General features: G+C 39.5%; 1 protein-coding gene across 1 annotated transcript; it reads right to left on the bottom strand.

Annotated features, from left to right (window-relative positions):
- Positions 1-471: 471 nt before the first annotated feature.
- Positions 472-12,846, bottom strand: LLPH (LLP homolog, long-term synaptic facilitation factor). Its single transcript, XM_037846390.1, has 3 exons — positions 11,906-12,846; positions 2,323-2,534; positions 472-837 (listed from the first exon to the last, which is right to left on the bottom strand). The coding sequence occupies exons 2-3, from the start codon at positions 2,525-2,527 to the stop codon at positions 659-661; spliced, it is 384 nt and encodes a 127-aa protein (XP_037702318.1). The 5' UTR covers positions 2,528-2,534; positions 11,906-12,846; the 3' UTR covers positions 472-658.
- Positions 12,847-14,045: the final 1,199 nt, after the last annotated feature.

Below are 14,045 nucleotides of genomic sequence, written 5' to 3'. Positions count from 1 at the left end.
AACTAGTTCCCGGGAAAAAATCAGATGTTCTACTCTTCTAAAAAGATGGATCATACCAAATTGTACATGTTGATAATCTATTTAAAAATTAAGATTAAAAAATTAACTGAAGACTTGTCTTCTCTACCAGTAGAAAACTATTTTCTTAAGGATTTATAACATAAAAGGTCAAACTTCACAATCTACAATTAAAATATCTTTTATTCTGAATTACAAAAAATCAAAACTCCAAAAAGGTACTAGTTATAAGGCCCAGTGACATTATATTTCAAAGTGATGATTATATAATAGCTTTCTTTATATTTGAGTTAGCTCATTAAATTTGTCACTGTCATTTGTTTTATCTTTAGTGACTATGATTACTACCAAGTTGTAAGAATAACAATTAGAACCATATTAATACTTGACAGAATTTTGATAAATGGTAACACCTGGATATTGGACAGCATCCAATTAAAATAACAACATAGCTTTCATTCATCAAAGAAAATATTTTATTTAAGTTCCCAAAGCAAACTAAAAAGTCATGCTGAGTTTGAACTGAAGAAAAGGGCCAAGCTGAAATATGGAAACAAACAGGAAAAAAATACAAAGTGAAAAATGTATACATTCAAATCAAACATCTGTCCCATGTGTCATTTTTCAAGTTTTTATGAGTCTACCAGGCCAAACCCTTTGCTGCCTTTGCAGCTTTTGCTTTGCTTTTCCCCTTCCCTTTCTCTCGCTTTGCCTTCAGTCTTTTTCTTTGCCTCTGGTTCATCCATACTGGGTACTGTCCATACTGGTCTAGAAGACTCTTTCTGTTTCTCTTAATATCAGTCTCCATTTTCATGTCATCTGAATAAAAAAAAAAATGGAGCAACTATTAACTCATGAAATGAAAAAACAACCCTATGAAAAACATTAATGCACTGAGAATGTCAGAAGTGAAGAGGGTCCGAAACTTCCAAAGAAAACAAATCCCTTGTTTATGAAATGCTGTTTGACTAACACTCTGAAAACTCATTCAACGGAATCATATACATGCTGCCACGTGCCACATCCTACAACCAACAAAGATGTAAAAAATACTGGTGAGTAACGAAGGACACCATCTATTTGGTCACTGGGAAACTTTCAAAAGAATGTTGTCATGGTTGTCCTTATTTGGAGTAGTAAAAGTTAAACAGGAAACATTTAGAATGTTTGGCTTTGAGTTAGTGCATTAAGGATAAGTTTACAGTTCTGAGCATGAGTTATAAGAACATTTCTCATTTTAAGTGGTTCCTTGAGCTAAATAAGAAGTACACAGATAGGCCTTGGAAGTAAATGAACTTATTAGGAATGACCGCCCACTTCTAATGAAGAGATTGCCCACCTCTAACTTAGAAGAGGTGGACTAGTAAGCAGCAGAGGCCTTGTGAGGACAGAGATGAGCAAAAGAAAAGAAAGACTTAGATACATCTTGTGGCTGCCATACACTCAAATGCATACACACTTGAAAACTGGGAATATGAGGGCATTTCTGTTGATTGCTCCTATTTCTCGAAGTTGAGGTAAAAAGCTTTTTGTAGTTCTTATTTGTGTGGAGTGGAAGAGGGATGGAATGCACTGAGAAAATAATCGTCATTTTGAAGAATGGGAAAGGAAACTTCTAGAATTGGAAAGATGATGTTTGCTGCTCTCTTCCTTAATCATAACACAGCAAATAAATATACTTCTATTTTAAGAGCCTGGGTTTTATGAGATCTTAATTCAGTTTGCTGCCAAATTTGTGCCTGAGTATATGAAAACCAAGGAGCCTTTTCTCCTGCTGAAACAAGGATCATATACAGCCTCAAACTTTAGACTATATTAAGACTTAGAGGTCCCTCAAATTTTTCAAAATCAAATACAGTGAAACCCTGTAATTTTCAGAATAGTGTAAGGGCACAAGACTCACAAATGGGAACTAGAGCTTGCACAGGGTAGAATGAAGACCTCCTTCTACCCTGCCTAGGCTCTGGCTGAATTGTATACCCTTTACCTGTGTCTTGGTTTGTTTATTCCAGTAGGTATTTCTATCCTTGAGGCATTCAGGCTATTGTACAAGCACCAAAGGCCCACCCTAACAATCCAAAACATGCCTGTTCACATGAACTGGCTTTAAAACAGTTCAGCATAGATTTTCAAGTAGTACTATTAAGTCTTCAAAGAATAAAAATATGCGCACACAGGGAGGGTTGCAAAGGAGTATGTGGGTGTGTATATGTAGGGATGGGTGGAGAACAGTTTAAAAGGGGCAAAGAATCACATAAAAGAAAGGGACAGAATTTCTTTTTTTAATGAAGTACATGAACTCACCTTTTTCACCTTCCACTGCACACTGTGTTTTCTCTTGGTAATGTTTAGGTGCCAATACAGTTGCTATCTCTTGAACATCTTTCATTAAAGCATCACTATCTACTTTAAGAATACTTTTAAGTCTGCTTAGCTCCTTTGGTGCATTTTTTTTTCTCTTTTCAGCACGCATCTTCCTTTTCCACTTACTCCGTAAGCTTTTAGCCATGCTTTACCTGGAAAGTTAACCAAAATGCACATTCAAAAACAAATCTTTACTATGCAAAAAAAGGTGCAAATCTTCCAAAAACCACTACAAAAAGTTAGCCAAGGAAACGCAAAATGCTTCACTCTGTATCAACTTGGCATTAGTTATTAGTATAGCCACTAATAACAAGTAAGACTATCAAATCAAAATCCAGGTGATCACTAACAAACTATAAATCAAGCCAATTCTGTAAGCTCCCCAAGTTTTCTTGGAAGACGCAGAAATTTAATTTTCCCAGAAACGCAAACAGCATTATCACTGTATATTTATACAGCTTACAAAATACAAAATGTCTTTAAGAAGACTGTCTCGGAGGCGGGGCAAGATGGCAGACTGGTGAGCTGTATGTTTTAGTTACTCCTCCAGGAAAGTAGGTAAAAAGCCAGGAACTGCGTGGACTGGACACCACAGAGCAATCTGTCTTTGGGCATACTTCATACAACACTCATGAAAACGTGGAACTGCTGAGATCAGCGAAATCTGTAAGTTTTTGCGGCCAGGGGACCCGCGCCCCTCCCTGCCAGGCTCAGTCCCGGGGGAGGAGGGGCTGCCAGCTCCAGGAAGGAGAAGGGAGAATTGCAGTGGCTGCTCTTACCGGAAACTCATTCTACTGATTCAAACTCCAACCATAGATAGACTGAGGCCAGACACCAGAGACTCTGAGAGCAGCCAGCCCAGCAGAGAGGAGACAGGCATAGAAAAAAAACAACACGAAAAACTCCAAAATAAAAGCAGAGGATTTTTGGAGTTCTGGTGAACACAGAAAGGGGAAGGGCGGAGATCAGGCCTTGAGGCGCATATGCAAATCCCGAAGCAAGGCTGATCTCTCTGCCCTGGGCACTTTTCCTTAATGGCCCTGGTTGCTTTGTCTATTAGCATTTCAATAACCCATTAGATCTCTGAGGAGGGCCGGTTTTTTTTTTTTTTTTTTTTTTTTTTTTAAATCCTTTTTGCTTTTTCTAAAACAATTACTCTAAGAAGCTCAATACAGAAAGCTTCAAAGAATTGAAATTTGGGCACGTCAAGTCAAGAGCAGAACTAAGAGAGCTCTGAGACAAAAGGCAATAATCCAGTGGCTGAGAAAATTCACTAAACAACACAACTTCCCAAGAAAAGGGGGGTGTCCGCTCACAGCCACCATCCTGGTGGACAGGAAACACTCCTGCCCATCGCCAGCCCCATAGCCCAGAGCTGCCCCAGACAACCCAGTGTGACGGAAGTGCTTCAAATAACAGGCACACACCACAAAACTGGGCGTGGACATTAGCCTTCCCTGCAACCTCAGCTGAATGTCCCAGAGCTGGGAAGGGGGAGCAGTGTGAATTAACAGAGCCCCATTCAGCCATCATTTGAGCAGACTGGGAGCCTCCCAACACAGCCCAGCAGCCCAGAACTGCCCTGGGGGGACGGCACTCACCTGCGACATAGCACAGTCATCCCTCAACAGAGGACCCGGGGTGCACAGCCTGGAAGAGGGGCCCACTTGCAAGTCTCAGGAGCCATACGCCAATACCAAAGACTTGTGGGTCAGTGGCAGAGACAAACTGTGGCAGGACTGAACTGAAGGATTAGACTATTGCAGTAGCTTTAAAACTCTAGGATCATCAGGGAGATTTGATTGTTAGGGCCACCCCCCCTCCCCGACTGCCCAGAAACACGCCCCACATACAGGGCAGGCAACACCAACTACACACGCAAGCCTGGGACACCAATTGGGCCCCACAAGACTCACTCCCCCACTCACCAAAAAGGCTAAGCAGGGGAGATCTGGCTTGTGGAGAACAGGTGGCTCGTGGACGCCACCTGCTGGTTAGTTAGAGAAAGTGTACTCCACGAAGCTGTAGATCTGATAAATTAGAGATAAGGACTCCAACTGGTCTACAAACCCTAAAAGAACCCTATCAAGGTCAGCAAATGCCACGAGGCCAAAAACAACAGAAAATTATAAAGCATATGAAAAAAACAGACGATATGGATAACCCAAGCCCAAGCACCCAAATCAAAAGACCAGAAGAGACACACCTAGAGCAGCTACTCAAAGAACTAAAGATGAACAATGAGACCCTAGTACGGGATATGAAGGAAATCAAGAAGACCCTAGAAGAGCATAAAGAAGACATTGCAAGACTAAATAAAAAAATGGATGATCTTATGGAAATTAAAGAAACTGTTGACCAAATTAAAAAGATTCTGGACACTCATAGTACAAGACTAGAGGAAGTTGAACAACGAATCAGTGACCTGGAAGATGACAGAATGGAAAATGAAAACATAAAAGAAAGAATGGGGAAAAAAATTGAAAAACTCGAAATGGACCTCAGGGATATGATAGATAATATGAAACGTCCGAATATAAGACTCATTGGTGTCCCAGAAGGGGAAGAAAAGGGTAAAGGTCTAGGAAGAGTATTCAAAGAAATTGTTGGGGAAAACTTCCCAAATCTTCTAAACAACATAAATACACAAATCATAAATGCTCAGCGAACTCCAAATAGAATAAATCCAAAAAAACCCACTCCGAGACATATACTGATCACACTGTCAAACATAGAAGAGAAGGAGCAAGTTCTGAAAGCAGCAAGAGAAAAGCAATTCACCACATACAAAGGAAACAGCATAAGACTAAGTAGTGACTACTCAGCAGCCACCATGGAGGCAAGAAGGCAGTGGCACGATATATTTAAAATTCTGAGTGAGAGGAATTTCCAGCCAAGAATACTTTATCCAGCAAAGCTCTCCTTCAAATTTGAGGGAGAGCTTAAATTTTTCACAGACAAAGAAATGCTGAGAGAATTTGCTAACAAGAGACCTGCCCTACTGGAGATACTAAAGGGAGCCCTACAGACAGAGAAACAAAGACAGGACAGAGAGACTTGGAGAAAGCTTCAGTACTAAAGAGATTCGGTATGGGTACAATAAAGGATATTAATAGAGAGAGGGAAAAATATGGCAAACATAATCCAAAGGATAAGATGGCCGATTCAAGAAATGCCTTCACGGTTTTAACGTTGAATGTAAATGGATTAAACTCCCCAATTAAAAGATATAGATTCGCAGAATGGATCAAAAAAAATGAACCATCAATATGTTGCATACAAGAGACTCATCTTAGACACAGGGACACAAAGAAACTGAAAGTGAAAGGATGGAAAAAAATATTTCATGCAAGCTACAGCCAAAAGAAAGCAGGTGTAGCAATATTAATCTCAGATAAAATAGACTTCAAATGCAGGGATGTTTTGAGAGACAAAGAAGGCCACTACATACTAATAAAAGGGGCAATTCAGCAAGAAGAAATAACAATCGTAAATGTCTATGCACCCAATCAAGGTGCCACAAAATACATGAGAGAAACATTGGCAAAACTAAAGGAAGCAATTGATGTTTCCACAATAATTGTGGGAGACTTCAACACATCACTCTCTCCTACAGATAGATCAACCAGACAGAAGACCAATAAGGAAATTGAAAACCTAAACAATCTGATAAATGAATTAGATTTAACAGACATCTACAGGACATTACATCCCAAATCACCAGGATACACATACTTTTCTAGTGCTCACGGAACTTTCTCCAGAATAGATCATATGCTGGGACATAAAACAAGCCTCAATAAATTTAAAAAGATTGAAATTATTCAAAGCACATTCTCGGACCACAATGGAATACAATTAGAAGTTAATAACCATCAGAGACTTAGAAAATTCACAAATACCTGGAGGTTAAACAACACACTCCTAAACAATCAGTGGGTTAAAGAAGAAATAGCAAGAGAAATTGCTAAATATATAGAGACGAATGAAAATGAGAACACAACATACCAAAACCTATGGGATGCAGCAAAAGCAGTGCTAAGGGGGAAATTTATAGCACTAAACGCATATATTAAAAAGGAAGAAAGAGCCAAAATCAAAGAACTAATGGATCAACTGAAGAAGCTAGAAAATCAACAGCAAACCAATCCTAAACCAAGTACAAGAAAAGAAATAACAAGGATTAAAGCAGAAATAAATGACATAGAGAACAAAAAAACAATAGAAAGGATAAATATCACCAAAAGTTGGTTCTTTGAGAAGATCAACAAGATTGACAAGCCCCTAGCTAGACTGACAAAATCAAAAAGAGAGAAGACCCATATAAACAAAATAATGAATGAAAAAGGTGACATAACTGCAGATCCTGAAGAAATTAAAAAAATTGTAAGAGGATATTATGAACAACTGTATGGCAACAAACTGGATAATGTAGAAGAAATGGACAATTTCCTGGAAACATATGAACAACCTAGACTGACCAGAGAAGAAATAGAAGACCTCAACCAACCCATCACAAGCAAAGAGATCCAATCAGTCATCAAAAATCTTCCCACAAATAAATGCCCAGGGCCAGATGGCTTCACAGGGGAATTCTACCAAACTTTCCAGAAAGAACTGACACCAATCTTACTCAAACTCTTTCAAAACATTGAAAAAAATGGAACACTACCTAATTCATTTTATGAAGCTAACATCAATCTAATACCAAAACCAGGCAAAGATGCTACAAAAAAGGAAAACTACCGGCCAATCTCCCTAATGAATATAGATGCAAAAATCCTCAACAAAATACTTGCAAATCGAATCCAAAGACACATTAAAAAAAATCATACACCATGACCAAGTGGGGTTCATTCCAGGCATGCAAGGATGGTTCAACATAAGAAAATCAATCAATGTATTACAACACATTAACAAGTCAAAAGGGAAAAATCAATTGATCATCTCAATAGATGCTGAAAAAGCATTTGACAAAATCCAACATCCCTTTTTGATAAAAACACTTCAAAAGGTAGGAATTGAAGGAAACTTCCTCAACATGATAAAGAGCATATATGAAAAACCCACAGCCAGCATAGTACTCAATGGTGAGAGACTGAAAGCCTTCCCTCTAAGATCAGGAACAAGACAAGGATGCCCGCTGTCACCACTGTTATTCAACATTGTGCTGGAAGTGCTAGCCAGGGCAATCCGGCAAGACAAAGAAATAAAAGGCATCCAAATTGGAAAAGAAGAAGTAAAACTGTCATTGTTTGCAGATGATATGATCTTATATCTAGAAAACCCTGAGAAATCAACGATACACCTACTAGAGCTAATAAACAAATTCAGCAAAGTAGCGGGATACAAGATTAATGCACATAAGTCAGTAATGTTTCTATATGCTAGAAATGAACAAACTGAAGAGACACTCAAGAAAAAGATACCATTTTCAATAGCAACTAAAAAAATCAAGTACCTAGGAATAAACTTAACCAAAGATGTAAAAGACCTATACAAAGAAAACTACATAACTCTACTAAAAGAAATAGAAGGGGACCTTAAAAGATGGAAAAATATTCCATGTTCATGGATAGGAAGGCTAAATGTCATTAAGATGTCAATTCTACCCAAACTCATCTACAGATTCAATGCAATCCCAATCAAAATTCCAACAACCTACTTTGCAGACTTGGAAAAGCTAGTTATCAAATTTATTTGGAAAGGGAAGATGCCTCGAATTGCTAAAGACACTTTAAAAAAGAAAAACGAAGTGGGAGGACTTACACTCCCTGACTTTGAAGCTTATTATAAAGCCACAGTTGCCAAAACAGCATGGTACTGGCACAAAGATAGACATATAGATCAATGGAATCGAATTGAGAATTCAGAGATAGACCCTCAGATCTATGGCCGACTGATCTTTGATAAGGCCCCCAAAGTCACCGAACTGAGCCATAATGGTCTTTTCAACAAATGGGGCTGGGAGAGTTGGATATCCATATCCAAAAGAATGAAAGAGGACCCCTACCTCACCCCCTACACAAAAATTAACTCAAAATGGACCAAAGATCTCAATATAAAAGAAAGTACCATTAAACTCCTAGAAGATAATGTAGGAAAACATCTTCAAGACCTTGTATTAGGAGGCCACTTCCTAGACTTTACACCCAAAGCACAAGCAACAAAAGAGAAAATAGATAAATGGGAACTCCTCAAGCTTAGAAGTTTCTGCACCTCAAAGGAATTTCTCAAAAAGGTAAAGAGGCAGCCAACTCAATGGGAAAAAATTTTTGGAAACCATGTATCTGACAAAAGACTGATATCTTGCATATACAAAGAAATCCTACAACTCAATGACAATAGTACAGACAGCCCAATTATAAAATGGGCAAAAGATATGAAAAGACAGTTCTCTGAAGAGGAAATACAAATGGCCAAGAAACACATGAAAAAATGTTCAGCTTCACTAGCTATTAGAGAGATGCAAATTAAGACCACAATGAGATACCATCTAACACCGGTTAGAATGGCTGCCATTAAACAAACAGGAAACTACAAATGCTGGAGGGGATGTGGAGAAATTGGAACTCTTATTCATTGTTGGTGGGACTGTATAATGGTTCAGCCACTCTGGAAGTCAGTCTGGCAGTTTCTTAGAAAACTAGAGATAGAGCTACCATTCGATCCAGCGATTGCACTTCTCGGGATATACCCGGAAGATCGGAAAGCAGTGACACGAACAGATATCTGCACGCCAATGTTCATAGCAGCATTATTCACAATTGCCAAGAGATGGAAACAACCCAAATGTCCTTCAACAGATGAGTGGATAAATAAAATGTGGTATATACACACGATGGAATACTACGCGGCAGTAAGAAGGAACGATCTGGTGAAACATATGACAACATGGATGAACCTTGAAGACATAATGCTGAGCGAAATAAGCCAGGCACAAAAAGAGAAATATTATATGCTACCACTAATGTGAACTTTGAAAAATGTAAAACAAATGGTTTATAATGTAGAATGTAGGGGAACTAGCAGTAGAGAGCAATTAAGGAAGGGGGAACAATAATCCAAGAAGAACAGATAAGCTATTTAACGTTCTGGGGATGCCCAGAAATGACTATGGTCTGTTAATTTCTGATGGATGTAGTAGGAACAAGTTCACTGAAATGTTGCTATAGTATGTAACTTTCTTGGGGTAAAGTAGGAACATGTTGGAAGTTAAGCAGTTATCTTAGGTTAGTTGTCTTTTCTTACTCCCTTGCTATGGTCTCTTTGAAATGTTCTTTTATTGTATGTTTGTTTTCTTTTTAACTTTTTTTTTCATACAGTTGATTTGAAAAAAGAAGGGAAAGTTAAAAAAAAAAAAAAAAGAAAAAAGACAAACAAGGAAAAAAAAAAAAAAAAAAAAAACAAAAAAAAACGATGTAGTGCCCCCTTGAGGAGCCTGTGGAGAATGCAGGGGTATTCGCCTACCCCACCTCCATGGTTGCTAACATGACCACAGACATAGGGGACTGGTGGTTTGATGGGTTGAGCCCTCTACCATAAGTTTTACCCTTGGGAAGACGGTTGCTGCAAAGGAGAGGCTAGGCCTCCCTGTATTTGTGCCTAAGAGTCTCCTCCTGAATGCCTCTTTGTTGCTCAGATGTGGCCCTCTCTCTCTGGCTAAGCCAACTTGAAAGGTGAAATCACTGCCCTCCCCCCTACGTGGGATCAGACACCCAGGGAAGTGAATCTCCCTGGCAACGTGGAATATGACTCCCGGGGAGGAATGTAGACCCGGCATCGTGGGATGGAGAACATCTTCTTGACCAAAAGGGGGATGTGAAAGGAAATGAAATAAGCTTCAGTGGCAGAGAGATTCCAAAACGAGCCGAGAGATCACTCTGGTGGGCACTCTTACGCACACTTTAGACAACCTTTTTTAGGTTCTAAAGAATTGGGGTAGCTGGTGGTGGATACCTGAAACTATTAAACTACAACCCAGAACCCATGAATCTCGAAGACAGTTGTATAAAAATGTAGCTTATGAGGGGTGACAGTGGGATTGGGAATGCCATAAGGACCAAACTCCACTTTGTCTAGTTTATGGATCGATGTGTAGAAAAGTAGGGGAAGCAAACAAACAGACAAAGGTACCTAGTGTTCTTTTTTACTTCAATTGCTCTTTTCACTCTAATTATTATTCTTGTTATTTTTGTGTGTGTGCTAATGAAGGTGTCAGGGATTGATTTAGGTGATGAATGTACAACTATGTAATGGTACTGTAAACAATCGAAAGTACAATTTGTTTTGTATGACTGCGTGGTATGTGAATATATCTCAATAAAATGATGATTAAAAAAAAATAAAAATAAAATAAAGTCCACAAACTCATTTTTTTAATACTTTTCCTCTCTTCATTCTACTTCTGTTTTCCCTTACTTTATTTAAATAAAGTTCCTTTAGAACAATTTCAATTAGGCTTAACTGAGTGAAAGGACAAAAAAAAAAAAAAAAAAAAAAAAAAAAAAAAAAAAAAAAAAGAAGACTGTCTCTTAACTGAATCTGAATTTACCCCAAACCTATCCTTTCCGCACCCCAGTCTTCCTCACTGTCCACCACTCAAGCCAACCTAGCTATTTTAAACTTTTCTCCCTATTCCCACTCTTGCTTTCTTTCCACCCCTCAGCTCCTGGCCCATCTCAACTCCTCCACAAGGCGGTCAGGGTCAGTTTTTGAACGCTTACAGCATGCCATGCCTTTCTTTGAACTCATTAATGACTTCCCACCTCATATATTCAAGACTTACAAGGTCATTTGTAATCTGGCTCCTGTCTTTTTCAATTCTATTTCAACGCACTCTCCACCACCCCTTCCAAGCTCCAACTACAGCACAGTCCAAACTATGTCCGCCTCAGTAACTTTACATTTGTTGTTTCCATGCCTAAGAACTTTTCCCAAGGTTCACTCCTTCACTTCTCTTTAACTTCAGTACCTCAGGGAGGGCTTCCTGACCTCCGTAAGCTCCCCTCCCTTTACTCTCTCTCACATCATCCATTTATTTCCTTCTTATTACGAAACCAGAAGCTAAGTAGGTCTTGTTCACCGTTGGATCCCTCAATGGGTAGAACCTTGCACACATTAAAGGCTAGTTAAATGCGGGACGGATGACTGAAATCCACAATAATTGAGTAACGTTTCTGCTCGCCAGCAATCAGAAACTCAATCTGAGTCCTTGTCTACAACTCAAGTCAGGTAAGGGGCTGGACTAGAAGGGCTGCGGTTAAAAACCCGAAGGTCGGGTTAACCTGATTGGCAGTGAACCACAAGGGAAGTACCTGTACGCGCAGAGCACTGTGCGCAGACGCCAAGCGCCACTAAGACCCGGGACAGGGATCCTTGCCCCTGAGGGAGACCTATGTCTCGGGTCGAGGGTTCAAGCTTGGCCCAGAGAGAAAAGAAGTTTGAGACGAGATTCTCTACCGGCTGCGAAAACGAGTTCCAAGTCCCACGCCACACTTGACCCGAAAAGGACCTAACTCACCAGAGAAGATTCGCAGACTCACAGGCCTTCCGCAGATCACGCCGATCAGAAGACTCACTTCCGCCTTCCGGACAGACTGCCCCTCGGGCGCGTTGCATGCCGGGAGCCAAAGCGCCTCGGGAACACCCCGAGAGGCGGGACCTTGGGGATCCCGGCTTTGTTGCGTTTCCTGGTTTTGGTGTGAGTGAGGTTCTGGCAGCTTGGCTCTTATACGGGTATCAAGTTAGACATGGAAAATGAGCAGGAAAATCCCAGTCGAGGTTCCGCCCCCTGCTAAGCCCGCTTGCCGGACGTGGGTGGGGCAGCTCCGAAATTTTAACCCAAGGAGTAAACAGAGCAAGGTGACCCTGCCTGTCAAGGGAGCTCCGAGCCGACCCTTAGCTCTCATGTCCGGCCTCACTGTTCTCTTGAGGTTCACAGATCTCCTTAGACCGAATCATCCAAGATCACCTGTTCTCTCAGAGGTCGGGTATTCTTTATTTGCAGCCCTTAAATTTTCCCATGCTGGGTGATGGTCTCACAGATGTCAAAACTTACCAAATTGTACACGTTAGTATACGCAGTTTCTTGTATGCCAATTATACCTCAATAAACTATTACCAAAAACACAAAATAAAACCTTCCCATGCCAAATAAGACTTTAAAGGGTAAAATGGTCAAACTAATTCAGTTCTGGCTGAACATTACCTGGCTGATTCACTTGATGTATACCAGTCACAGTGCTAAACCTAGGAGTTATCTTTAGTGATGTCACATTGGTCACAAACACTTTTTTTTTCACCTTACGTACACTCCTAATAACAAGCTTTGGAACTAGACAAGTCTGTGTTGTGTTCTTGGTCCCAACATTTGTGAGTAATGTGGGTGAGTAATTAACATCTCAGAGCCTAGATTTTCTTGTTCATAAAATGAAAATAATCTAGAGCTCAGCACACACAGATTCTAGGTAGGTGGTAAGAGCTCAACAGATAGTGGCTCGTACTATTATTTTTACATTACGGTTCCAAACATATTCAAATACAGTACATGTTCAAATACATAGTTAAAACAGCACTATTTTTCATAAGTATTTCCTAGAGAATTAAACATGTACAAAAAAAAAAAAAAAGGAAATTGTCAAATAATAGCCTAGTAAATTCCTGTCTTCTTTCTAGCAGAGTTCTTGCTATGAAAATTTGTGGGTACCTTTTTTCCTTTAAATTTGTGTCCTTTAAGAAACTATGCATAGTACAGACTACTGAATTCAGAATATGGCAAGTTCTATTTTTTTAAAACACAGGCTGAAAAAAACTCATAAAAAAGGAGCATGCCTAGGGAAATTATGGTTTCTTTAAATAGGAGATTAAATTTTTATAGAAGTGGATTTCTGTTTTGTATTTCATATTTTCTATGCTAACCATATATCTGAGTCTTTCAAATTAGAACTTAGCCACCTCTCCCAAATGTACACACACGTATTTTGGAGAAAGCTCACTTCCAGTGTCCAAATGACTACATCTTGCTTAACATATCAAGACAAGACTTTTGAATAGATAGTTGGCACCAGAAAAAAATAACTGAAAAGGTCATGATGTTAAAATATATGCCATAAATCAGCATTGCTAATGCTTTAAAAAGCTGAATCATAGACTGCACTATTGAATTTTTTTCACCAGTTTGTATAAAAGTAGTTCTAACAGAATAGTTAAATGACCTTAGTGTATTTAAAAATCCTTAATTCATTTCCTCATTCAAACATTCGAGTATGCACTCTATGACAGGGACTATGCTAGGTATTCAAAGATGAAGGAAACCAAACTACTGTTGTCACGCAACTTTAACCCCTTGATGGAGAGACAGGCTTAAGAAATAATATGGAAATTGTCTTGGCTTCTTGTAGAAGTAGAAGGAGACTATGGAACTGGAGGCCCAGTGGGTGGCTGAATAATTAACAGGACACAGACTGGATCCCCATCTCAAAGGCATGCTGTTGCACTGACACCAGCCAATGGGACCACTGGAATCAGGCTTCTCCCACAGAACCCCTGATCTTTATCATCCACTAATAAGGACCAGGAAGACTTCTGGGATTCAGATGGTCAACCCACACAGTCCAGACCCTAGATGACAGAGACTTCAAGACAAAGCTCTGAAAAAGTAA

The sequence above is a fragment of the Choloepus didactylus genome, chromosome 8, assembly GCF_015220235.1.
Source record: "Choloepus didactylus isolate mChoDid1 chromosome 8, mChoDid1.pri, whole genome shotgun sequence".
In the NCBI taxonomy this organism is placed as follows: domain Eukaryota; kingdom Metazoa; phylum Chordata; class Mammalia; order Pilosa; family Megalonychidae; genus Choloepus; species Choloepus didactylus.
This window is presented reverse-complemented; position numbering and strand designations above follow the sequence as displayed.